Source organism: Amblyomma maculatum, chromosome 10 (assembly GCF_055883805.1).
Source record: "Amblyomma maculatum isolate TAMU_Amacu chromosome 10, ASM5588380v1, whole genome shotgun sequence".
Taxonomy (NCBI): domain Eukaryota; kingdom Metazoa; phylum Arthropoda; class Arachnida; order Ixodida; family Ixodidae; genus Amblyomma; species Amblyomma maculatum.
Genome location: NC_139353.1, coordinates 7,987,626 through 8,014,225, shown reverse-complemented (window position 1 = coordinate 8,014,225; position 26,600 = coordinate 7,987,626). Strand labels below are relative to the sequence as shown.

The window sequence follows — 26,600 nt, the reverse complement described above, 5'->3', positions numbered from 1 at the left end:
AATTCAGTACAAACCTGGGAAGGCACTGATTCCTGCCGACACCCTTAGCCGTTTGCCTGTGCGGGAGAAGCAAAACGCTAAGATTGCAGAAGATGATGCGCGTGAGTACGTTCTTCTAACAGATCACCTAAATTCTGGTCCTCTCTCAGCGAGTGATTTGGCCAAGATGACGGGCAGTGATAGCGACCTCGCGCAAGTCCGCCAATACATTCACAATGGCTGGCCACGATACTGGCAGCCCAGTCAGGAGCCATTACGCGCATATATGCACAGGAAGGACGAACTGACTTGCAGCTATGGAATTGTATACTGGGGTCATCGTGCGGTAATTCCGACGGCTGCGAGGCTACCAATGCTGCGTATGCTGCATGACGCGCATCAAGGTATAACGGCCATGAAGAACTTGGCTCGGTCTGTATTCTGGTATCCAGGACTCGATCGGGACATTGAGAAGCTTGTCAACGCGTGTCCAACATGCATAGAATGCGGCAGCATGCCCGCGGCACAACAACCCGTTCCTTGGCCGAAAACGGAACAGCCCTGGTCTAGAATCCATGTCGATTTTGCGGGGCCCTTGGAAGGTCACATGTTGATGGTTGTGGTCGATTCTCATACGAAATGGATCGAGGTTGCTGCTATGAAGACTGCCACTTCAATGAAAACAATTGAAGCACTGCAGACAATGTTCAGCCGATTCGGCTTGCCAAGGACTCTCGTGACTGATAACGGGCCGCAGTTTAGTAGCGAGGAGTTCAGGGCATATATGATGTGCAATGGTATCATTCATTTGCGGACAGCTCCTTACAAGCCGCAGTCTAACGGCCTGGCGGAAAGGGCGGTACGTACCGTGAAGCAAGGTCTAAGCAAGAACACGCACGGTAGTCTGCAAGCACGCCTGGACCACATTCTGTCTCATTATCGGCGTACCCCCCATCTAAACGGGAAAACCCCGGCCTCCATGCTTCTCGGTTACGAGCCGCGCTGTTTACTGCACAATATCGTGTCACGACCTTTTCCCTCTGCAGGTGCTTGCAACAGCGGCAAACCGCTGCGCAGGGAAATCTGGTTCAAGAACTACGGAGCAGGTGACAAGTGGAAACCAGGTGTGATAGAGTCCACCGAGGGCTCGCGCATGACAACCGTAAAGACCGCAGGTGGGGAGCAACATCGCCGCCACCTGGATCAGCTAAAGACCAGGAGAACCAGTGTGGAAGGAGCGGAGGTTAAACCCGAGGCCCCCACGGAGGCATCAATGGCTGAAGACAGCCCAAGTATATCGGGAGAGCCGCAGTCTCAAGTGCACGGCAGCAGCGAGAGCCAGTGTCAAGCGGGCGCTGACATGCAAACGCCGTCAGGCTCACAAGCTGAGGACAGTACAAACGAGGCACCGGTGACTGGCGGCGCTGGAGTGACACTGCGTAGGTCAAAAAGGAACACCCGACGCCCCGACCGCTTCACTCCTTAAGAGGGGAGAATTGTTGTGACGCATGAACACGTGCTTATCTACCGAGATACCGGCTAAGCCACTGTTAACGACAGTAGCTGCGGTGACGTGGCTAGCCAACGGCTATAAATACTACTAACCTTTAATAAAGCTTGTTCGTTCTTCGCCAACCACTTCTCGATTCACTTCACATTCTATTTCGGATAGCATGGGCTGGAAACTATGTGCTCGAAGTTGAACATCACTGTGAAGTTTTTTAAATTCCTTGGCTGTGAATTGGGAACCTCCATCAGTGCAGAGCTTGTTGGGGATGCCTTAACGTGCACATATGCGAGACTGTTTATGACATCACTAGTAGTTGTGCCGTGCAAATGCTCAACATCTGGATAGTTAGAGTAGGCATTGTACACGACTAGGTAATACTTCCCCGCTGGTTCGCACAAGTCAACTCCCACCCTGTGTCAAGGACAACTGGGTGTGTCACGAAGTAGCAGAGGTTCGGCAGGTTGTTTATATGCATGTATTTGGTACGTTGGACAGCGCCCTGCCATTTCCTGTTCTCTGTCCCGGCTGCATGTATATGTGGCACACCTGCTTCGGACTTGATACGGGTAGCATTGATACTCTGCCCCCGCAAAAATTGCGTGTTTGGGAAGGAATTTGCCGTTGAAGAGGATCATTTGTAATGAGGATTAACCCAGCATTCTAATCCCGACGATTTCAGCTTCTTGCGATCGGACTTCAGTTCCACTTGTAGTTGTTCGGTTTTTAGTCCAGGCTCGATTCCGTGAATTGCTCTGGAGCACATCTTCCGGCGCTGCAGCGCAAGAGCTCTGCCGCACCTGGGCTTCCTGGGTAGTATCAGTCCAAGGCGGAGTACCAAACACCTTGTGCACTTCATAGCGGATAATTCCGTAAGCTTCGCTACCTGGGGTTGTTGGAATGATGGTAGGAGCCGGCGAAGTTCTTCCCGTACGACTTCACGAACGATCTTCTGCAAATGTTCGCTGCCCAGAGACGCAGCAGCATCGTGAATAGGTGACATGGGCGGTGGGATTATATTGCGGGCTCGGAAGTCGAAGAGCCTTTTATGGTGGATGCTTCTTGAAAGAACTCGACCATGGGTTTTGGCGGGTTTCTGAGCGACCGGCAAAAAGCGACTCTGACTCCTCGTGTTAGGAATTTCACCTTGTTTTCTTCGGGCATGTCAGGGTCGGTACAACAAAAGGCACATTTCATTTCTTCAACGTAGGTGAGGAAGGACTGGTTGGGGAGCGGGACCTTGGAGGGAAGGAGGAGTTAGGCTCTTTCATTCCTCACGACGCTGGCGAATACCTTCAATGGCTCCTTTTTGAATGCATCCTATGTCGTTAGAGATGACATGTGACTTTCGGGCCATGTACGGGCAGAGCCATCAAGTGCAAAGAGGACGTTTCGAAGTTTTAAATTGTCGTCCCAGTTGGTTAGGGCTCCCACTCGTTCGTGTTGGTCTAGCCACTCTTCGTTATCTTCTCTATGGTTGCCACTGAAAATTAGCGGCGTTCTGGGCTGCTGCATAAGGGACGATGCTGACTGGATCATCGTAGATGTCGAAGCTTCCATCTGGTGTCGAGTGGGAGCCCGCCGTGGCCAGTATTCAGGTAGCAAGCCTCGACGTCGGAGGCTGGCTCGATACACGTACCGTAGGAACGTCCTCCGGTTCAACACTTCTAGGACTATTCTTATGAGATGTGGGGATTCCGTGGTCATAAAAAGCAGTACCTCCACCAGATGGTAGTGGCAAGGCAGTAGGCAAACATCGAAGAGCCTTGTATTTCACTGAAATAAACATTTTATCGGGCTGACATGCGCCCGTAAAAGAATTGAGCAATTTGGCATCGTCGATAGCAGAAGCGTGCTCATCGGTTGTCGAAATAAGATTTCCCGTTGCATTCGTTAGTGCCGAATTTAATCTCGATGATAAAAATTTAAATAACCCAATCAATGAATACATAAAAGTCTCGAATAATACGGAAACAGTTGTGCTCTTCTGCGATAATTGCATAGTATTCTCGCGCATCTCGCGCTGCAAATAAAGTGATAAAGGCGTGATTCGCGACCCCGAGCATGAACAAAGAGCACAAGATCGGTCCGTGTGCTACAGTGCAGTGACAAGATCGCATGCCGGCAGTTGTTGAAAACAACGTGATAATGATTTCGAAGGCTTGGGCCATTATCATTCCTAAGTATAAAACGCAGAATCTATTACGTGCCTAGCAAACGATAAACCACCCATTAATATCCGTACTGAGTCCAAACGTCTACGACTGATCTCTGAGACGTTCTATCTACAATCCTTCTTCACGGAAAACCTCAATATGACCCCAAGAAATTTTCTCAGCATTACTGTAGATCCTCGGAGACTTGTGGCATCCTAGGAATATAAGAGGTCATTAAACACTATATTTTTCATAAATCTTATATAGTTAGCTTCTATGCTAAATTTATTCTTGTCAATGGCGTAACGGCAACATGAATGAGACATCCAATATTGTAATTTTCAGTCAGCTTGCTTTTCGGCCACTTTGCTCCATATAGAAACAATGTAAAGAAGAATATGACATGGCGCCAGCGCGCCGGTACAAGACGCGAGCACTAGCTGTTCGAGCCAGCGCCTACCTTGCAAACGCCTACCTTGACCTAGCCCTAGCAAACAAGCTCGTCCTACAATAAAGCTCGTTATAATCTTGGTGCAGGTGCTTTGTAGGCGCTTTCAGGTAGGTAGGTAAAATTATTGACAATAGTATGCAAGACAATTTTCAATAATTAGAGGCCATTCTTTGTATCCACATCGGGTTCCATATTAAACGTGGTCCAGTCTTGGTTTCAAAAGCCAGTCATTTACACAGTCGTTTGTTAACGTGGTTTTGCTAAAAACTTGCCATATGTGTTCGTATAGTTACTAATCTTACTAGACATCTTGCAGTTTAGCCGATCCAGGCATTTCAAAATCGGGTTGTTCTCCGGGTTTCACTCTCGCAGTACAAAAACACGAGTTTCGTCGCGTTTCTCGCGTTCCTGCGCAGTGTATACCTTGTCTATGGTTCCTAGCCAAAATAGATATTATGTGCTGTAAATCAGTACGAGATACAAACTAGCAAAGCAGCCTGGAAAAATACTTTAGACATTTTGTCCTTTATAAAAAAGAGCATTGAGGGCTATTTATTTGGCTGATTTAAGGCTACTATAGAACGTTACTATAAAATATATAAAAATCTTGAATGTATTTTTGTTTAATACCAATGTAAAATTGTGTTCTTTAATTTAAACTTTTACTTTGAGTGTAATGCCTGTCAAAATTACTACTGGTAACGACCTTTGGGAGCTTTAATTACAGGTACAGATCAAATCCGCTTTTTCACGCCTTTTGTGATTTGTGATTATGCGCAGAACGCACAAGGTTATATTATTGGCCTTGGAGCGGGCAGAGTTCTTGCTACAGTCAGCATCTGTCAGTATTGTTGTGTGGGTAGCTAGGGTCTAGCGTCACGAACGTGGACTTCTCCGTTAATTGTACCCTCGTGATGAGCCACGGACAAAAAGATGTGTTTGGTTTGCCCTCACTTCAGAGCTCACTTGAGGGGAAATGCTAGTGATGTTAAGTTCCTCTCAGCTACTGGGGGTAAGAGGACGAAAAGGCAATGTGACATGGACACAAAATAAAGTACCTTCTGCCACGTGCATTGGCTAGCACTTAATGCCGCCGCCTAGTATTATATTTTCTGGTGGTGGTGCAATAAAAGATAAATTTCCAGCAATAAAAAACACGGAAGGACAAGAAAGCGGCAACGCATGGGCTAGCACGTCCTGTCTCTTTCGCGTCATTCCGTTTGTGCCTTTTCTCGTCCTTCCTATGTGTCCTTCTCTTCCTTTCGTATGTGCATTCTTTTTAACTATTTTGGTGGTGGTAAAAGAACATTCTGTTCGAAGACTTCAATTATGAATACGAAACTGTTTAAGTGTGATATTTTATTCACTGGCAAAGAATGACCTCGGAATAATGAGTGTTAGCCTCGATACTAACAACGGTTCCATATCTTGTCGCCATCAACCGGTTCTTCCAGGTCTTGCCCAGTATTTTTCGCAGAGTTCTTTGTCTCGTCCGAAAACACGAACTTTACGTCCTGCGCACGTCTTAAACGAAATTCTGTCCTCAACGTTTTCAACAGCCTCTTTGCGCGCCCAGAAGGTACACAGAGGTTGTGCTGCAAATAAGAAGAGGCATGAAGAGAGCAGGAAAACGTCAAGGAATGCTTCTTCAGCTGAAAAAATAAAGGGGCTTCCAAACATTTTCTCCGTTATCTCGCAAACTCATTATCATGCAGTCGAGAACTACCAGAATATGTAAAAGAACACCCAAATAAATCGCAAATAACAATGGTTGAAATACCAGAAGGAACAATGAAACCATCATGGCATTAGCTAACCTTTCCTGCCAGACGCACTATCAGATGTGAAGCATTGTTAAAAAATAATCAGGGAAACAATCTGCTGCACATGAAGATGCACTAAGCCTGTTATGTAATCGCCACAACCGACACCCCCGTGGTCAAATACCAGTCTCTCACGCTGTTCATTGTATGTAGTCGCATTCATCTACCACACATGCGGAAAGAATTACTGAACACACCTCGATCACACTGCCCTCTTAACTGTGTAAATATGAGCGAAAATTTGATAGAACCTACCGCTAAGGCCTCCAACCACTGATTTCGCCAATCTCTTCTTGAAGCCTGGCCGTAAAACATGAACCACAAAATAATTTGCTCCACATAATGATGAAATAAGCCTGTTATGCTACTGCTACAACCGACCACCCTCCACCAACCGTGGTTAAATTCCATTCTCTCACGATGTGCAGCGCTACGTTAAACGGTGCTAAGATATCCGGCTGGTGCATATGCTCTGTACTCTAGCTTGTAAAAGGTTAATATCTTCGAACTGGCTGAGGAAGGTTACAAATAACAATCATTCAAGAGGATTTAATTATGAGGAACATCTAATTGTAAACGCTCCTCTCGAGGAGAAGAACAAACCGTGCACTGGCAAAGTACGGCTACTTAAATGCTCACTTCCTGAAAGACGTCAGGGTTAACTCGATCTGAAAAACATTAGCTGGTGGTTAACTTTGGTTAATCCTGGGGGGAAGCTAAATCTTTATGGCTGCGCTCATTGCCTAGCTTGAATTAGGCACATTGTGCGTTTCCCCAAATGTGAAGCCCGTTCTTCATCTGTCTCTTCGGCACGCCGCCTTTACAGGACCTCATTCCGACGTGCCTTCTTCGCGTTCCGACGCGCTGCTGCAGCAGGGTGCTCGTCCTCCTCCATTTCGCGCAGTGTTGTAACCTAGGCTGGAGACCGGAAGCTCCTCTTTATACACGTATCGCCTCTATAGCGCCCTCTACTTCCACGTCACTGTGACGTCACCTAGCGTTACCTTGACCTTGTCAGTAGTCACGGGCCACTTGGTGGCCTACGTGACTGCCGCAAAGTCACATGACGACCACCAGGCTTAACAAAGAATTTTGACCTCAAAATCTCTCTCAAGCTGAAAACCGTGCATAATCGACGGCACCTCACGTGACCTTGACAGTGGTCACGGACCATTTGGTGGCCTACGTGGCTATGGCCTAAAGTCATGTGGCGACCACAAGGTCATGTAACCTTCACCTTGACAGTGGTCACGGTCCACGTCGCGGCCTACGTGACTATGCCCCAAAAAGTTTAACAGAAGTTTGACTTTTAAATCTACCTCAAGGTGAACTTCGTGCATATCCGACGGCACCTCACGTGACCTTCCATTTGACAGTGGTCACGGGCCTCTTGGTGGCCTACATGACGGCTCCAGAGTCGCATGGCGACCACAAGGTCACGTAACCTTGACCTTGACAGTAGTCACGGAACGCTTGGTAGCCTACGTGACTATGCCCGAAAGCCACATGGCGATCATCAGGCTTAACACAGAAGTTAGGCCTCTAAATCTCTCTCAAGGTGAAAAACGTATATACCCGACAGCTCTAACTACCTAGCCTTTCTAACTAACTACCTAGGCTTTCGCTTCAAAACTGCTTTCAGGAGACGAAAATTTGGCTCTACTGGGCTTTACCCGCACAGTAAGGGCCCGAGGCATATAAAAGTTCTTTGTAAGTCGCTCATTTTCTAGTGTATATAAAATTATTCTTTTGGGTAGAACTCGACATTGTGCACGCGTGCGTGTCCTTCCTCTGCATCCTTGCACTGTCACGCACCGGACAATAGTATGAATTCACCATATCTGAGACATGTGGCGCTTGAGGCATTACACCAGTATTAAAATTCCCTTTAAAATTTGACAGCAGTTTGACCAAATTTGGAACAATCATGTCTATCTGAAGGCTATATTTTGCGTATTATACTTCCTATGGCGCATTTTTCAAGATGCACTTTTTTAAAAGCTTCATAAGCATTATGTTGCAAATTCTAATAAAATTGTGTTTGCACCTGTAATTATGCATTTTATAATGGTTGGGCTACAAAATTCACATGAAGAAAATGCCCTTGTTAAGCTCCTTCCTTTCGGAATTCATTCCGTCTCAAAGCCCAAAACGAAAGAAATGAATGCAATGAAGAAATGCAAATCCAAGATACTCACTTCAAAACCTCTTCTTTCCCATTGCAGCTAGTAAATGTGTAAACTTCTTCATTGCAGCCTTACATTTTCAGCAAGTAAAAATTGTGAATTAAACTACCTTGTATTAAAAGGCCATTTCCACGACAACAAGTTGGTTTTAACAAAACTATTTTCGCAAGAAGACCAGAACTAAGTACGCAGGTGAAATTTACATCAATATAAAAACCGCTATAGATGCCACCTTTTCGAAAGCAAAAAACATTCCAAACGCACATACTTTACCTCTGCATCTATCTTTGCACAAGAATTAGTTTTTCTTTATATTTCAACAAAAGAAACCGTGGCCAGGGCCGACGATACTCGTGAAAATCATTGTGTGTTCACTGACGTGCACCACAAAATTCATTTCATGAGTTTGTTCTTACCATGTGGTTCTGCATAATCTCCTAATATAATGCTGTCTGCATCAGCGTGCAGAACAGTATATACGTCCCGTAGTGCGCCTGGAATCCCTCCTGGTAATAGAAAAAATTATGAAGTCGCTTAATTAAGGTTCGACTTAAGGATAGACTGCGCCTTTAACGTCACCTTTTCTTTCCGCGCTTTTTTGGCAATGAAGGATTGGAATCGAGTTTGGAAAAGTGTAATACGTGTTAATTTGGCGTAGATTTGGGCGAAGATAACACCCAGTACCTGTCTCACTTTTTCAAGGGACACCTTCACTTCCAATCAACGGCCGATAATTGGAGGTATATATGTCATCGGTTCGAATTTATACCGCGACGTAGCCGCCGACGTGACTTGAAGACGGATGCTAACCATCCTGAACTCTGCACAAAAAATGGTTTCGTCACATTTTCCACTTTTTTGCCGAATGCTTTTACAGACCACTTTTTTTGTAAGCCCAACGGGCTCGATAGTAAACCTGACACAGTCATGGTGTCGTGGACATCTTTTTGTCGAAATAATGCTCTGAAAAGTTTTCCTTATTTTTCTTTACTACAGATGGCAAAGTACATCTGCTAAAGAGAAGTCAGGGACGGGAAATACGATGTCCACACGTCCAAATATGTGTCCTGTCTTCGAAAATTATATGCTGTCGGCAAAAATCAGGCGGAAGCCTTGGACTTAAGTGCTTGCTTTTCAGCTCCAAAAGTTTCCGGCAGCAGAATGCGCTATCCTTACCAACACCGTCCAGTCGAACCATTGCTTGATCACCGGCTCCTATTTGTAGAACAATCCTTACTGTATGATTCCTGAAAGTGCAAGAATGTTCGTTTAGAGGTATACAAACGCTAGCACCCCTATAGAGTTCGGTGTTGCTGAGAGTTTTATTGGCGTATTCCACCACTCGCCTCTAACGGAGCGGCCATTTCTCGCACTTTGAACTTTTTTTGCACTTTATCCCACCAGTTTCGTTACTTTGCGAGAACCTATACTGATATTCGAGCGCTGAATCATGTATCTTCGATTATGCCCAGCTGACGACTCGATTCTACCTGCTTCTATTTCTTCTGCTACTATTTACAGTAGTTTACAGTCTGTTCAAATATTACTGTTAATATGGTTATGACTTCGAGTATAAATCAACAGTAGTGGCGAAAAAAGACCAGTTCTGCTTCTCGCTGCTTTAAATCACTCGGCCATCGGCCGAGTTCTCGTGAGGTAAACTGCCAGCTGCTCGTGTTGTGCTTCGGCTACTTTCATCCTCATCTGATTTCATCCATCATGCAATCATTCAAAAAGCTAGAACACAAGAGTGCTTCGACCTCCCCTTCCGCCCGCCCTCTACAACCAAAAAAACGCAACGATGAGCCTCCTGAGCAAATCGCAGACGCGGGGCACCTGAACCGATTAGACAATAGACACGTTCAAATGTCATTGGTTGAATCCTTCAACACAAAACTCCCGAGGAAATGGGGCCCAGATGCTACCGCATTCCCCTGCACATTATTAGCTCCGACCACTAATTCATTTATTTCTTCTTATTTTTGTTGAACGATGTTCATAACTGAGGTCTGTTCCCTTATCCACTCTGCTCTTTTCGTGTCGCGTAACGTTACACCTACCGTTTTCTGTTCCATACAGATTTGCTGCCCTTGATAAGTTTTAGCTCAACCGTATTCGCTAGACTTCTCGCTTCTGCTCCGCGGATAAGTACAGGCAGTTTACTCTCTTAGTGCTTTAGGTACATAAAGATAAACCTGGCTACACGTTGTTGTTTTTTAACCATTCTGAATTTGCATTCTTTGACCATAGAACCACCCATGTTTGAGGCCAGAGCATGAATGAATTTTACCCTTCTCGCGTGAATGATAGCAGTTCAAAGCTGCCATGAGAATTTAACCCAGACTGTCAATCTTGTGCGGAAAAGCAAGCATTTACGTTCACGAAGGGCTGGCAGCAGTGGGCCTTCAGAGCAGCGACAATGATAATGCCAAATCGACCGCTAAAGTTTTAGAGTCAATCTTCTCTGCCAACTGCTTCGAAGATATATTTACCCTCATTAATCACGGCACTATTGCACAAGAAGGGTTGATAAAAAATCTATAGCTACTTTTCTATAGTTACGAGTTACTCCTGCTGCATTATTTAGAGTGAGTAGGCATATTGTTGCTTTAATTAAAATTTACTTCATGGAGTAAACGTGTCTCAATCTCACCATCAAACCAGTAAACCATCAGAAAAGAACGACAAAGGAACCAGTACAGGCTGTATTGTCAGCTGCACATGTGCGACCTGAAGGGCAGAAGAGGAAAAGTAACTCACGTACCGTTCGAACCAAGCTTGGGCGCCGTTGCTGAAAGAAAAAAGAAGTGCTTTCACAGTTCTCAACTGAGTTCAAACTCGTGCCCACAATACCATCTTGATGTCACTGTGCTCTCATCGCTTTTTATGTACGGGATCAGAAGAAAGCTCTCAGCCTTCGTTATTCACAATGCCGAATATACGTTTGCGTTAAATGCATCGATCGTGAAATCTCAGGTTCACTCTAAAAATGTCAGCATGAATAATAAACCGCTTCAGTTCAGTTCAGGTGTTCAGTCGTGTCCGACTCTTCGTGACCCTATGGACCATGTCACGCCACGCTTTCCGGTCTCTCACTATCTTCTTAACATCACATAGCTTCATCTGCAATGCCTCGAGAATGCCATCTAACCATCGCGTTCGCTGCCTACCCCTTCTCCGGCGACCCTCAACCTTTCCCAGCATCAAATCTTTCTCCAGCGACTCCTCTCTTCTCATCAGATGACCAAAGTAGCTGAGCTTTAACTTTAGAATTTGACCCTCCAATGAGCAGTCAGGGTTTATGGTCGACAATATCGACTGATTTGATCTTCTGGCAGTCCAAGGAACTCTTAAGAGTCTTCGCCAGCACCACAATTCAAACGCGTCAATTCTTCGGCGGTCAGCCTTTTTCACAGTCCAACTCTCGCATCCGTACATCACAACTGGAAAGACCATAGCACGGGTTATACGGATCTTGGTTGGTAGACTAATGTCTCTGCTCTTTACTAGGCGGTCAAGGCTAACCATTGCTCTCTTTCCCAGAAGCAGGCGTCTCCTAATTTCATGGCTGCAGTCTCCTTCCGAGGTAATCTTGGCGCCCAAGAACAGAAAATCTGTCACAGCTTCCACTTCTTGTCCATTGATGATCCAGGACTTGATAGGGCAAGGCGCCATGATCTTCGTCTTTTTAACGTTCAGTTTAAGCCCGCTAAGTTTACCTAAGTTTAAAAGTTTAAGTTTTAAATAAACCGCTAAGTTTACGGTAATAAATCTGCTTCTTCTCCACAACATCTGCAGCTGTTATTCACCCACACATGCTTTTTCATTGTCTGCACAGCGGATTCACATTTGCCAAACTATAAACTCTGCTTCTGACAACAAACTCATTGTACACGACAGGGCATATCAACGAAATATTATGTTGCCATATCTCAGAGCGCTTTTACTTTGATGATAACTATCTGTAATATAATATCACGTATGTGTTCGTCTGCTCATTGAATCAGGAAACTTATGTGGTATATTTGAGTGTCAAGACCAGGTAATATTACATGTTAAGAAAACTGACCACGAAGACATGATTTTCTAGCTGTTGTGCATTTTTGTTTGAATTTTGACACCGCAACTTCACGTGTCATCAGAGAGATTTAGCTTATCGTGATCCGCGATCCGCTACCGTGATCCGCCACCGCGCGTTCCACTGCGCATGCCCAGATCCCCTTGACGCCGATAGATGCCGCCGCATACTTGATGTCGGCCCATAGACCTGCCGCGTCGGGACCAATCAGCTTCTGTGCCGCGCCCACGCGCGTTAGAGGGTCATGGTGGCGCATCGCGGATCACGGTAAGCTAAATCTCTCTATCAAGAGAAAAAAGCGTTCCAGGAACACTAACAAATTCGCCAACAAACTCCGAAAACCTGTTTAATGCTAGGCGCTTCAGTAACAAAAAAAAATGTATTCATTATCCTCTTTTAAATAGTGTACACTGCAATGAGTAATAGCCTCTTTAAGCTGTAAATTTCCTACAATCATATATGCTCCCGTCGCAGCACTTCTTACGCGAAATTATCCATTATATTTGCAGTGTAATTATTTTTTTTTGTTTAAAACCCAGCGCAAAAAAAAAACTGCTGTTTGTTCACAAACGCGAATTGGGTTGTGCTAACACGTCATGTATCTGTGTCCGGAAGACCAGACAACTGTCCATACTTCAGATTTAAACAACCAAACCAGCTTTAAATTTGGTGAAGAGCAAAACCTTTGCTTTCTCCTTCCAGTAGAATAATGGCAATTTCCACTGGTAGATTGGAGCTGAACGCCCGAATCGAAACAGATCAATATTTACTTAAACAGAGCAAATCAGCCATCATTGACCAGCGGAACATACAAAGGGTCCGGCAGAAGTAATGCTGAGCTGATTCTGGAAGCGGAAGTCGCATCGTAGCGCTGTAATATGTCACGATTGCTAAATAGGCGGGTGTGCGGCTGTCTTCCATTTCCTTTCGCGCGCTTTTAACGCTGTAGACGTTTTTCGATGGGTGCACTTCAATACAAGCGCGCAAAAAAATGCCGATGCACAGTGTCATCTGTCAATATTGCTGAAACCGCTACAAACCACCAAAAATATCCGCAAACTCCGGAAGTGACGACATCGCCGCTAGAACGTCCACTGAGATTCGACTGTGGTCGGCAGATCGAGTTGGAGGACCCCGAATTGCTCCAAACGACCATCGGAATGTGCGTGATCTATCTTGATCGACCACTGGAATTCGAAATTGTCATCAAGGAGCATAAAAAGCTTTCTCAGGAGCGACCCGTGAAAATCAACATAACAGTAGTGATTTATCAGTGTTTATGCATGAGTTTTACTCACCTGTATGCTACTGGATATAAGTACATAATTCTACGCATCACTCCACCGCTGGTGGTGCTTACGAATGTAGACTGCATCCATCTGATTTTAGAGATGTCTCTCAAGAACAATGAAACCCACAGCAGGACAATTTTATCGTCGTTTTCGATGAACTGCATAAGAAGGAGTTCCAAATTACATTGCATAAATTTAGTCGATTGGATTTCCTTTCACAGTGAGTATAAAGTTTGTCTTTGAATGCCAGTATGCATTGTAAAATGAAATTTAGATAGAGAGTTATAGTCCCGAGTCGAAATAATGTCTCGGGGTTTATTTAAAGCAACTTAAGCACACTAAGACGCTAATATCACATATTGTATATATGAGAGCTCTAAAGGACTACACTCATGAATATTTTGTTTTGTTTCTAACAATACGTATGACATTAGCGCACGTAAATCACTAAGGTGGTTTTGCCTCTAAATAACAGTAATTAATCATTCTCCTTTTCCTCACCTCTCCTGGTTTCTGCTTCAAAAGCCGAGTGATAGCTATGACGTCCAAATTAAGCCAGAGTCACGTGAAGTCTAAAACAAACTGCGACATAATCGCTGTTTGTTTGTTTCGCTAATTGTGATCCCTGTTCTTCAAGCATATTTTTAGCTTTTCCTTTGTGAGAGCCCGAGACGGTGCACCATCACGCGTTTCTTTTTCGGCTGACTCAATTAAAAAGGCTTCTATGATTTCACTTTCAATTCTTTCTTTTTGCTTGCCTGCAATTTCAGTCCAGTGTAATAATAGTTTGCAGCCTGTTTTACACCGCCAGCATGTACTTCTTTCAGATAAGAATGAAACAGCTGTAAGTTAACGCTTGTTTCGTGTGTTGTGTTTCATCCGTCCCCTCGTTTAGAAAGTAGAGCATAAGTCTCCAGGTATTAAACTTTTTATTATATGACATCTGCACAACCAGCTGCTTATTTGTAAGTTGTTCTAGCCAATTCCTATCACCCGAAAATTTAGCGTGTTGCCTTAATGAAGGGTTGACCAGGGCAGGGCTACTTCTAACATATAGATGTCATCTAACTAATTCAGTTCGATGCTGTTTAACGAAGCTAAGGGATATTTCAGCTGATGTTACGACTTGCTGGTTTGCAAGCTGACGTAAACTCATTTAGAAAAGTTGTCGCGACGTGTTGCTTGGCATGTCGGCGTAAACCGATTTAGCAATACTGTCACTACTCACTAATTTGCATGCAGCTAGATGGCGTACATGTATGGCGTATTTATGTGGGTTAAATGAACGAGCGGCGGAGATGGAACGATGAAAGCGACGATGGTTGCTGCACAGCGCGAGATAAAAAAAGAAGTACGACGCATGAATACGTGGCGCCATCTGCCGAACGCATGAGGTACTAGGGGTTAGAATATCGCAAATGAACGGAGTACAGCTAATGCTCTAAAATCGGCTGCAAATAATCTGAGTTCATTTGCATGAAAAATACGCATTGTATAATGCTGCTCTGCATCTCGAAATAATAGTGCAGCCATTACAGAAATTACACAAATATATGCGGGTTACCAGGTGTATTCAAAAAGAGTTTCTATTAGTCGGGAGCAGAGCAGCCATATTTGAGGGCTGATATCTTAATAGTGAAAAGTTGAATCTTAAAAAGGGTCAGAATGGAATAACGTCATACCCTTACTTACATACGTTACATATCATTAGGGCATTACTTGCGCTTACAAACAGAAAATCGTATTGTGGCATGGGATTTCGTGGGCTTACCTTTTTCGCAGCTTCGTACGTCACTGACGTATTATTCATTGCGCCTACATTGCTTGTTCGAACCTTCTTAGGTCGAAGATTTTCTGTAGGATCCGGACCTAAGCCAAAGGATCGAAACGTAGCCGATTTCAAGCAAACAATGCCTTTTGTTTATATAGTCTAGCGCGCGGTGAAATGCAACCGTGAATGCTGCCTTCAAATCACACTGTAAACACTCATACACTTCATATAGGAACCCAGAAACTGGTAGGCTGCCGTTTCAGATACTGCCGATCGCGTGGCATATTGCCATAATTAAGTTACCACGACTGCCGTTTATCTCCCCTCTGGCAACCCACTCCAGTATTTCCTGCCAAGAAAACCCTATGGCCAGTCACAATACCATTATCGATATGGCGCCGGAAGATGAGCCCCCCAGGTTGGAAGGCGTCCCACATGTTACTGGGGATGAACAAAGGGCGATTCCTAGTAGCTCCAGGACGAATGAAGCGGCTGGGCTAAAGCCAAAAGGACGCTCAGTTGTGGATGTGTCGGGAAGCGACCGGAAAGTCCGATGTTGCAAGGAGATATATCACATAGCAACATGGAATGTAAGATCTATGACGCAAGGTAAACTGGATATCGTCAAGCGAGAAATGGACAGATTGAACATTGATATCTTGGGTATCAGCGAGCTCAAGTGGACCGGAATGGGAGAATTTAACTCCGGCGACCATTATGTCTTTTATTGTGGCCACGAATCCAAGAGAAGGAATGGGGTCGCTCTCATAGTAAACAGAAGAATGGGCAAAGCAGTGCTAGGGTACAACCCCAAAAACGACCGAATGATTTCACTTCGGATCCAAGGTCACCCTTTCAACATAACAGTTATCCAAGTCTATGCACCGACCACTGCTGCTGAAGAAGCTGACGTTGAGAGATTTTATGTGGACCTATAATGCCTTTTAGACCGCACCCCATCATCAGACGTCGTTTTTCTCATAGGAGACTGGAATGCTAAGGTCGGGAGTGAAGAAATATCCGGAATTACAGGCAAGTTCGGTCTTGGTGAGCCAAATGAAGCTGGGCAGAGGCTAGTAGAGTTCTGTCAAGAAAACAACCTGACCATAGCGAATACTCATTTTCAACAGCACAAGAGGCGCCTGTACACATGGATTTCACCGGACGGTCTGTACAGGAATCAGATCGATTATATTATTTGCCGGCAGAGATGGAGAAGTGCTATACAAGCAGTAAAAACAAGGCCTGGGGCCGATTGTGGCACCGATCATCAGCTTCTTGTTGCCAAAATTAAGCTTCGATTGAGGAAAACGCAGAAAACTAGAAGGCCTTTCAGGTATGATCTGGATCAGATTCCATTAGAATATGCTGTGGAAGTGAGGAATCGATTTCAAGAATTAGATCTAGAAGACAAAGAGCCCGAAGAGATGTGGACTGATGTTCGTGATATAATACAAGAAGTTGCTACTAAGGTAGTTCCAAAGCAAAAGAAATGCAAAAAAGCAAACTGGTTATCTGAAGAGGCTTTGCAAATAGCTGAGGAAAGGAGAATGGCAAAAGGTATGGGGGAAAGAGAAAGATACAAGGTTCTCAATGCGGATTTTCAGAAAATAGCAAGGAGAGATAAGAATGCCTTCCTGAACATACAGTGTCAAGCAGTTGAGGACAACAGCCAATTAAGGAACACAAGAGCTCTGTATAAGACAATCAAAGATATCAAAGGAAGCTTCTGTGCTAAGCTGGGCGTGATAAAGGACAAACGAGGCAAGGACCTCACTGAAGCCTCAGAGATAAAGAAGAGGTGGCAGGAATACACAGAAGAACTGTACAAGAAGGACCCGGATGTGCAAGCCCAACATAGGACGATTGTGATTACTGATCTCGAGCCGGGCATCCTGAAGAGTGAAGTTGAATGGGCCTTAGCCAGCCTTGCTAAGAACAAAGCTAGCGGAATTGATGGTATTCCAGCTGAGTTGCTTCAAAACCTCAACCACGACGCTGTTAACACACTGCATACATTATGTCAAAAGATTTGGACAACCCTGCAGTGGCCACAGGATTGGAGGAGGTCAGTTTACATCCCCATTCCAAAGAAAGGCAGTGCCAAAGATTGTTCCAACTACCGCACGATCGCGCTTATTTCGCATGCTAGCAAGGTGATGTTAAAAATCCTGCAAGGTAGGCTGCAGCAGTATGTGGATCGGGAGCTTCCGGACGTGCAAGCTGGGTTTCGCAAGGGCAGAGGAACTAGAGACCAAATTGCCAACCTTCGCTGGATCATGGAAAAAGCAAGAGAGTTCCAGAAACCTATTTACTTCTGCTTTATTGATTATGCGAAAGCGTTTGACTGCGTAGATCACAGCAGATTGTGGCAAGCTCTCCAAGAGATGGGAGTTCCAATTCACCTCATCTGTCTCCTCAGGAACCTTTATGAAGGGCAAGAGGCCACAGTCAGAACTGGTCATGGTCTTACTGATTGGTTTCCGAATGAGAAAGGGGTGAGGCAAGGCTGCATACTGTCGCCCTGCCTATTTAACCTATATGCAGAGTGCATCATGAGGAAGGCCGGTCTGGACGAGTCTTCAGCTGGAGTGAAGATTGCTGGAAAACGTATCAACAACCTTAGATATGCGGATGATACCACTTTAATGGCAGAAAGTGAAGTGGAACTCAAGAGACTTCTGATGCGCGTACAAGAAGAGAGTGAGAAGTTTGGGCTTAAACTGAACATTAAAAAGACGAAGATCATGGCGTCTTGCCCTATCAAGTCCTGGAGCATCAATGGACAAGAAGTGGAAGCTGTGACAGATTTTCTGTTCTTGGGCGCCAAGATTACCTCGGAAGGAGACTGCAGCCATGAAATTAGGAGACGCCTGCTTCTGGGAAAGAGAGCAATGGTTAGCCTTGACCGCCTAGTAAAGAGCAGAGACATTAGTCTGTCAACCAAGATCGTATCACCCGTGCTATGGTCTTTCCAGTTGTGATGTATGGATGCGAGAGTTGGACTGTGAAAAAGGCTGACCGCCGAAGAATTGAAGCGTTTGAATTGTGGTGCTGGCGAAGACTCTTAAGAGTTCCTTGGACTGCCAGAAGATCAAATCAGTCGATATTGTCGACCATAAACCCTGACTGCTCATTGGAGGGTCAAATTCTAAAGTTAAAGCTCAGCTACTTTGGTCATCTGATGAGAAGAGAGGAGTCGCTGGAGAAAGATTTGATGTTGGGAAAGGTTGAGGGTCGCCGGAGAAGGGGTAGGCAGCGAACGCGATGGTTAGATGGCATTCTCGAGGCATTGCAGATGAAGCTATGTGATGTTAAGAAGATAGTGAGAGACCGGAAAGCGTGGCGTGACATGGTCCATAGGGTCACGAAGAGTCGGACACGACTGAACGCCTGAACTGAACTGAACTGAAAAATTATTTGCCAGAATATTCAGATATTTTGAAATAAAAATTGGAGGACAGTTAAACTTCGTCATTAAGAGTTCTAAGCGGTACCGTTATCGGGCCCCATTCGCATCGTCTTATGCTCTTGAGCCTCACAACAAATACCTCTCATGACACAGCACTCCTTTTTTTGTATTTAGTCCAGGGTGAAGTTTTACTCGTGCCTTGATTTTAACCACCAATTGTTGGCCTACCTTTGGTTATTTATGTAGTCTCTCTTTTTACCGGTGTCCTTAAACTCCAATGTTTTGGAGACGATGGATGGACGTATAAGGCTTTGAATCGGGCGGCGGCTCGCGCTATCTGTTGCGGCAGCGCCGTACGATCGAAGGAATTTTCCAGTGAGCGTCGCATCGCAGACAAGCAAAGTGAAAATGTTCTTTGCTACTGGCTTAATCATTACTTCCGTAAATTGTTTCTTTCCAATGACGCGCGTAAACATTAGCTGACAGTCATAAGGAAATGAAAACGTTAGGTGTACCTTTATTCGGAAGCAAGCAACGCGGTTCTGCAGTGGAGCTTTTTTTTTGTTTGTTTGTTTGTTTTTTCAGGCATGGTATATATAAAACGCGGTTATGTACAGAAATGGCTATGTACACAGACTATTTATAAAGCACTCAGCTGTTGCTGAGCTAAACAACAGAAAACACAACTAAAAGGCATACAAAGGTAATTACCGCGTCACCAGCGGAAACCAGTCAATTTGAATGTCATCTCCTTCATAAATGTCCTTCAGTTTGCGTGCTCGCCCCGCACTGTGAAGGAACCGTCTCCACCGGTTTCCGCAAAACATTGTTTCTTTATTTTATTTTTATTTTCGCTTTACAACCCCAACATCGACATCGGTGTTTTGCGACACGGGGTCTCAATACTATCCAATTAACATTTGCTCGCCTATTCTCATTTCTCGGGCTGTTGCCATGCCAGTCAAGCTGCAGCAGCAGTCTTGTATTTTGAGCACTGCGCACAGTAAACAATAACTGCGCTGAGGCATCACTGCTTCGCGGCGATTTCAGTCTTTCATTTATTTTTTAATGGTCTGAGAACGACGGTTCATGGGCCAAAGTATAAGACACCAGTCGACGTAGGTTATCAACATCATAGGGCAATAAAACCTTCGCACTCATCAAAATAAAATGCGTGTAAACCTATTGCTATAAAAAATGCACATTCATACCAAGTAGCGAGAAAAAGAAATTGTCATAACATGGAAGCATATAATGACAGGAGAACTAAATGTATCTTACAATTCACAGTGTTGCCTAGACTGGGAAGGATTTTAATTGCCTAGGAATACATAGAATCTGTGCAAGATTTCATCATAGCTTCGTACGTTTTAGTGTGATAGAAAAATTGCTACAAATTTATAGCGATTTCATTGTTCATGTGCACTGGATGAAAGACAACTTGTGTCAAAAACTCGGCAGAACATTGCTTAAGCGTGGATATCCTGAAGTATTATATGTATATGCGGAATCCGAGTAATGCGTGCAAAATGTTTGTGCTGCTATTGTACAAATTAGTATTTCTCTGCTCTTGTTCGCCAAAAGACCACACTATTCAGAACTTTGGGCTTCAAAGCGACGAGGTTTCCATGTGACGACTAGCATGAGACATACACGGGTTTGTTTCTCATCACAATCCATGCACGCACACCTCAAAGCACGCAAGGGTAACTCACGGGCCAGCGGCCGCGTGCTTGTTTTAGTGCGATGGCGTTAAAGTCCGTTCTCAACAAAAATTAGGCCTCGGCGGCCGTCCGTTAGCATTCACGTTGTGAGCAAAAAATCACAAGCATGGCGCTGGAAGGCGGCAGCTGGAAGCTGACGAAGCCGAGCACGAACTGGACGTAAGGTTGCCTCACATTACGTTTGGCAGGAGCAGCCAGCTATGACCTCTGCTTTCATATGGGAGCGTGATATCAGAATCAGCCTGCCATGACACTTACATTCACGTTAGCCCTAGGCCACACAGGCACGTATACATACAGCTTTGTTGAAGTGCTGTTCATATGTGGACTGTTAGCATACGCTGTCGAGTCAAACCCTTAAAGGCGGAGCTTAAATCTCCTCTAAAATCTTATGCCGCCGATTACCAACTGCTCGCATTAGCACGTCAAGTGACCGGTGGCACGATGTCATCTCCCTTCGCACGACGAATGACGCGATAGATGCGATACCGTTCAACTTCAAGCGACAATTGGCGCTACGTCCCCTATCTTCATACGATGATGCGTCGCTGACTGCTGTGAGCGGATAGCGCTAGGGTTGCGGCGGCTTGATGACATCCTGAAAACTATTCCGGACTCAAGAGTTTGTGCGAAACGGGAATATAAGGCTTAACATTTTTGCCAGATGAGTGTGATTCAAGTGACGTATACACATGAGTGTCATTTTTCTTCAGCACGTGACTTGATTGTGTTATCGCCTATATAAATTGCATAGGCATCAATCCTCGTTTATCAACCATTTACAGCGCTGTGACACTTTCACTGAATGGTACATACCACCGACCAATGAGTGCCTAGCCTTATCATCTACCAGATACCACCTGCCAGAGGTGTACTCGCAATTTTTCGAGGAAGCGTGACTTCAAATTGGACAGGTGGGCCGCAAGGGTCTGTTTGCCTTCGAAAGCGGCTCCTTCATGAATAATTTATTATGTTCTGGCAATTACTTTTAGGAACTACCCTTTCAGACAAACAGTTCCCAGCTATGAAACAAGTATATTTGTTACCGCAGCACAAGGGCAGGCGCTGAGTGTGGCCAATTTAGGCAAGGAAAAGCCCGCTGAAACAGAGTACGAACCGATCAGTGTTAAGTCCCTAGGGTGAGTGCCCAAAATAATATTTTAGGAGGCAATCAATTTAAATGGGACAGAGTAAATGCGAGAGCATCTTTCTTGCACTTTCCAATCTGTTCCATTCTCCTTAGCGCAACAGTCTATTAAAGGTAGAATTCAATTCTTATCTAATCAAAGTCTGATTTTAACTCGATTCTGATTCAATTCTTACTCCATTTCTATTCGCAATCGCCTCACTGGTTTTGTTTTCCGAAGTCATTACTAGTCACTTTTCTTTTTGCTGAGTCGTTCTTAGTCCGTTCTTCCTGTCTTTCTCCTTTGTAAAAAGAGTTTTCTTCAAGTGCCACCCGCTAATTGGACAGGTGGTAGCCCATGGTTTCTTCTGCCCTGCCTGTTTTTCAGCTTATTTCTCTTTAATAAAATTGTTAAACGCTTTACGCACGATATTTAGTTTTTTGTACAGTGAAAGCATATTAGTTATATTTAGGAGTGAGCTAAACTTCAATTGCCCACAATCTCGCAGGCACAAGGAAACGTATCGAATGCATTCGTGAGCATCCAAAAACAACAACAACCACGTATAGTTTTTGACCCGAGGTTTCGGTTAATTTAAACAGACCATGCGGGAAGAAAGCTAGGTTTACGGCCGCGAGCCATGTCCCTGAGAATATGCCACGGACGGGATGGCAACACCGTAGTGGCAGCACCGTGATTCAAGTCAGTGCAGGCACCTAAGAACAGCTGTGATTTAATTGCAGGAGGAAATGAAAAACACTAAGAAAGAAAGAACTGTCTAATCGAAATATCCAAACTCCCGCGCAAAACAAGCCCACTAAGCAGGCGACCAGTACACCTACGGATGCGCCTATGCCGACGCGATCATATTCACAACGCAGCCCCCCGATGAAAAAGCTCTACCTCTAACCTGAAAATGATCGCATAAATGAGATCAAGTATACAATCAAATTGCATTAAGTTCGGTGCTCAAATTGGCAGCAGAATTGAATCATTTGAAGCCATGTACAGCCATCAAGCAAGAAGCTCCTCTTGCCAGCCTAAAATCAGAGGGGAGTGCCTAAATGGTATCAAAACCACAGTGTGCTGTAACTGGTAGTCGCTTCAGGTGCGTGATCCGGCCCGGTAACCCCATGGTTGTCGAACACGGTTGTAAACTGTACAATTCTTACAATTTGCCAACGGAATATGGTTTTCAGAAAAAAACAAAGCGATCTGCAATTCCATGTTGACGGAATTCCAAAACACTCATGCGCTCACCAGACCCCACCAAGGACCAAGAATCTTGTCCGCTCTTATTTATACATTGCTCTAATTGGCTAGGCTATTTCGGGAGGTCAAAACGACGTGATCTATTGGGGAAATCACACTCAGTGCGGCAAGTAGCTTCAACATGCGTGTCTTCTAGACGGGTGTTCGGAGTTCGCCAGCCAACAGAGAGAGTGACGACGCGTTTTGACAGGACTGACAATGACCACTTGCAGTTCTTTCGCCCTAAAACAAAAAAAAAAAATCATCGCAGAAAATTTCAATCGGTTGGGTTCAAACCCGAAACAAAACTCCTTCGGGTCCGAACTCCAGTAGCTTAACGTCTCAACCCCTGAGGCACCGCTGCAGATGCTTTGGCTCCTTAAAATCAAGTTTAAGTAGGGTAAGCATACGCCTTTTGAAGCGGCAGCTCTCAAAGGGCGCCACAAATCCATGACCTCCAAGATCAAGCGCACCATTGCACCGAATCTGTTATCGGAGGCCGCGGTTAATCCTTCGCCATTTGATGTGGGGGCTCCCAGATAGCGCCACATATAAAGCTTAAACCACAGCTTCCCGCGCTTTAGCCCTATGAGTGGTTTAAGAGTGCTAACTTGTGTATTCAGACACGGAAACCATTTTGTCATTCTGTTTTGCGCTGCACTGCAAAATTTGTCCGCAATAGATTGGCATTGCTGCAGCGTGGGGGCTGCTCTACTCCAAAGAATGCAGGCTCTTCTGTCATCCCCACTCTACTCTATTTTCGACCCATTGTCAATTTATTGTCTGTAGATGCGCATACGCAGCTGTATTTAGAAGCGAAGCCTCTATTAAGGACGTTACATTTTCGTGTCCTTAAAGCATCCCATTATTGGGCGCGAGGACACATCGTGGCGCCACCCCTTGGCAGCGCCACATGACGCAGTAAGTGGGATAACGTGCGTTGGACTGCTGCTGTGTGATGCTTTCCTAGGCATTTTAGCTGCATGTTAATGCTGAATACGTTTATCTATTTCGTATACACTTCCATATAGTCCTATTGAAGGCTATTCGAGGTATTAAAACCAACTCTATTCGGCAAGAACGTACTTCACAGAGTCCGCGAGTTCTCGAAGCATAGCCCGGCGAGTTTGAACTAGTGCTACGATGCTGCGCACCTGCAGCGTTGCTGTCGCTTTTCTTAAGGAAAGTGAACATGTGGCACATCCAGTCAGAAATAAGCGGTCATAAATCACGGTAATCATATTGGTAAAAATTACGCACTGCATCGCTACACCACTACATTGCTCGGTAGCCATATTTCTCTCCTAGAGGAACGGAGCTCTCAGGTGGTTACAGATGCGGGGCACTTCGCACAGTGCCGGCAGAAGCGGTGCAGTTCGGCTTACTCTTGAATAGTGGAGTTTTACAATGGGGATGACGCGAAGAAATCTTTCAAAACAACTGTTCAGAAGTGTGTTCCTTCTTGCACACTGATCGCGATCATTGCCACTCGAGATTCGGGTGGGCGTTTGTTAGTTTTTCCGCGTAGTTTTCTTGACCCTTAAGTCAGCAGATCATGGTATGCATGGTTATTTGCTTTCTCGGTCATTTGAAATTACTGCTAAAGTTGTCTAAGGCGAGCCATAACGCGTACAGCTGTGCGTGGCAGCGGAAGCCATTAGTTTCGGGTATCAATGCTTTTATTGAAAAGAAATTTGGCACCTTCCCACTATTGGACAAATATTCCTTGCTCTGGGATAGGTATACTACTCGGCGAAGATGCCAGTATATTTTCTATCCCACTAGCAATCAGACTAAACTTCAGAATTGATATGCTCAAGGAAATAAACAATTAGCTCCAGCACCTACTTCAGCAGCAGTAAGCAGAGTAACGTGATACCACTTGCTCGCCTTTGTCGACACTAGCGCCGCCCGCTCAAGTGGTGAAGCTCATGCCCAATAGTGTGAATGAAAGAGGAGTGTATCTCTTTTGGGGCGCCATATTGCATTTTCATTGGAAATAACTGGTCCATCGCATAAATAGTGTCCCCAAGGATTAAAGGGTCCCTGAAATGCTACTTGGGGCAAAATTCTGATGCAAGCAAGCAATAAAGATGGTCTTTGTGGATATTCAAGTCAGATTTGAAAGCTTTTGTGGAGCCGATAATTTGCAAATAATTTGCTAGTAATCTTGGCTACCGCTCGCAGCTGACTTGGGCAACACACTGCCGGCCTCCCTGACGACGTCAGTGGGCGCGTCAGCTCATTGGACGCTTCCAAGTTAGGCGAGCGGGACGGGGCCTGGAGGGGCACCGTCGCAAGTTGTTTGCTTCGTTTTCTCTTGCGGGCCGGCGTGGGTTGAATTGAGGGTGGAGAAGAGCAGAATTATTTTCGACCGCCCATATGTTGACGCTAATGAAGCTAGCTTATACCTTTTTTCGCTGCAGAGACGATTAGTATGTCTATTGCCAGTGCGCGTTTATAGTTTTTGTAAATAAATTTATAGACTCTTTAAAAACTGGAATTTATTCGTTGTATTTCTTTCTTTTTGTTTCAGGAATGCAAAATTTCGTACAAAGCTTAGTGGGAGCAGCGACATCGCCGCACCATCATTTATCATGTACCGGAGGGGCAGCCGGAGTAACACCAAGGTGCACAGTACGCTTGCAACAAGAAAATAAAACTGATGTCACAAAAGGTGCCAATATGTCTCTACAGAAATGACGGACAGCGTTTTATGTACCTCACTCCCTGGCAAATCATTATTTACGGGGATGATTATATGGCATAAAGATCAAGTATTTGCTAATTACGGGTACTAAATTCACCTGAAACAAAGAAATGTCGCACGCTCATTAAAGCTGCGAGTTGATTGTTTCCATTTGTTTACTGCATGCGTACTGTTTTAAATAGATATTAATGATAGAACGAACTCATTATTAACCTGACTGGCACAAAAGTAGAGAGAATGTTCACTCGAGGTATATCACTTTCAACAGCTCAACGGCAGCCTCAATGCTGTTTCACTTTCAAGTTACGCGCTGTACCTACGCAGGGCACATATAATTGTGACTGTGAATGCGCTGCCTAGGTCTGCCAATTGTTCACTTACCGCAGTCATTCTGTTTAACGCAGCTGCCATCATTGTGAAGAAGCAGCCCGTCCCTGCAGGTACACCTGTTAATTCCAGCCGTACATGTCCAAGAAGCTACTCCCGGGCACGTCTCTCCAGGAATGTACCCCGAACTAGGGCACCTGATGCGCTTTTCAGTGTGCTTGCACGCTGCGAAGTGATCAGCGAACAAGTGTGAAAATGAGTTGTCTAAATGGCGGAAAACTTCAAGGGCCTGTGAGATTCTGGATGAATACATTTACGCAAAACAGCCTCCAGACTACAACAACCAAAAAACTATCAAACTATCAAACTGGGACAGCAGTGGTTCTTTGCATTTACACTTTAGTTTTATGTGTTATGCTTAAATTTAAAATAACAAATTCGGCATAAACTACAGTTTAGTCGCTCCGCTATGAATATTAAATACTGTTTTCGATTATTACGAATTATAAAAATTGTCTGCCATTTGCGGGATACGTGTTGTTTGTTAGGTGAGTAGTTAGGTCACAGCAAAAATTGCTTGCACTCGAATGAATCGATAAAATTTTATCGTTGAACGATTAATTGTGGGAGGAATTCTCAGTACCGGACAGCAGTCGAAGCAGCTGCCTATCTCAGCCGCTGTACCAGAGCTTTCTGGTCCTCTAAGCTTCAACAGGCAAACATCACCTTCCATTACTCACATTTGGAGTTTTTATAAACACTAATTTTTGTTTTTTGTTTTCTGCATGGTCACATCCTAAGATACA

General features: G+C 44.7%; 1 protein-coding gene and 1 long non-coding RNA gene across 2 annotated transcripts in view; both read right to left on the bottom strand.

The window, feature by feature from the left end:
- Window positions 1–5,448: 5,448 nt before the first annotated feature.
- On the bottom strand, window positions 5,449–15,336 carry LOC146175512 (uncharacterized). The gene is made up of 6 exons (XM_084580787.1): window positions 15,244–15,336; window positions 13,479–13,630; window positions 10,867–10,893; window positions 9,279–9,349; window positions 8,519–8,608; window positions 5,449–5,688 (listed from the first exon to the last, which is right to left on the bottom strand). The coding sequence occupies exons 1-6, from the start codon at window positions 15,280–15,282 to the stop codon at window positions 5,531–5,533; spliced, it is 537 nt and encodes a 178-aa protein (XP_084436913.1). The 5' UTR covers window positions 15,283–15,336; the 3' UTR covers window positions 5,449–5,530.
- Window positions 15,337–25,852: 10,516 nt separating this feature from the next.
- Window positions 25,853–26,600, bottom strand: part of LOC146175511 (uncharacterized) — a 12,544-nt gene continuing 11,796 nt past the window's right edge. The window contains exon 3 of the long non-coding RNA XR_014701142.1: window positions 25,853–26,019. This is a non-coding gene — a long non-coding RNA (uncharacterized LOC146175511). The remainder of the gene's footprint in view (window positions 26,020–26,600) is intronic.

Bases quoted from the DNA above. Each gene is read 5' to 3' on its own strand.
- LOC146175512 (XM_084580787.1), bottom strand. From the start codon at position 15,282: ATGAATAATACGTCAGTGACGTACGAAGCTGCGAAAAAG. The intron at 9,350-10,866 runs GTACGTGAGTTA...TTGCACTTTCAG, and splicing joins GCCCAAGCTTGGTTCGAACG to GAATCATACAGTAAGGATTG. The intron at 8,609-9,278 runs GTAAGGATAGCG...TTCTATTACCAG, and splicing joins GGTTCGACTGGACGGTGTTG to GAGGGATTCCAGGCGCACTA.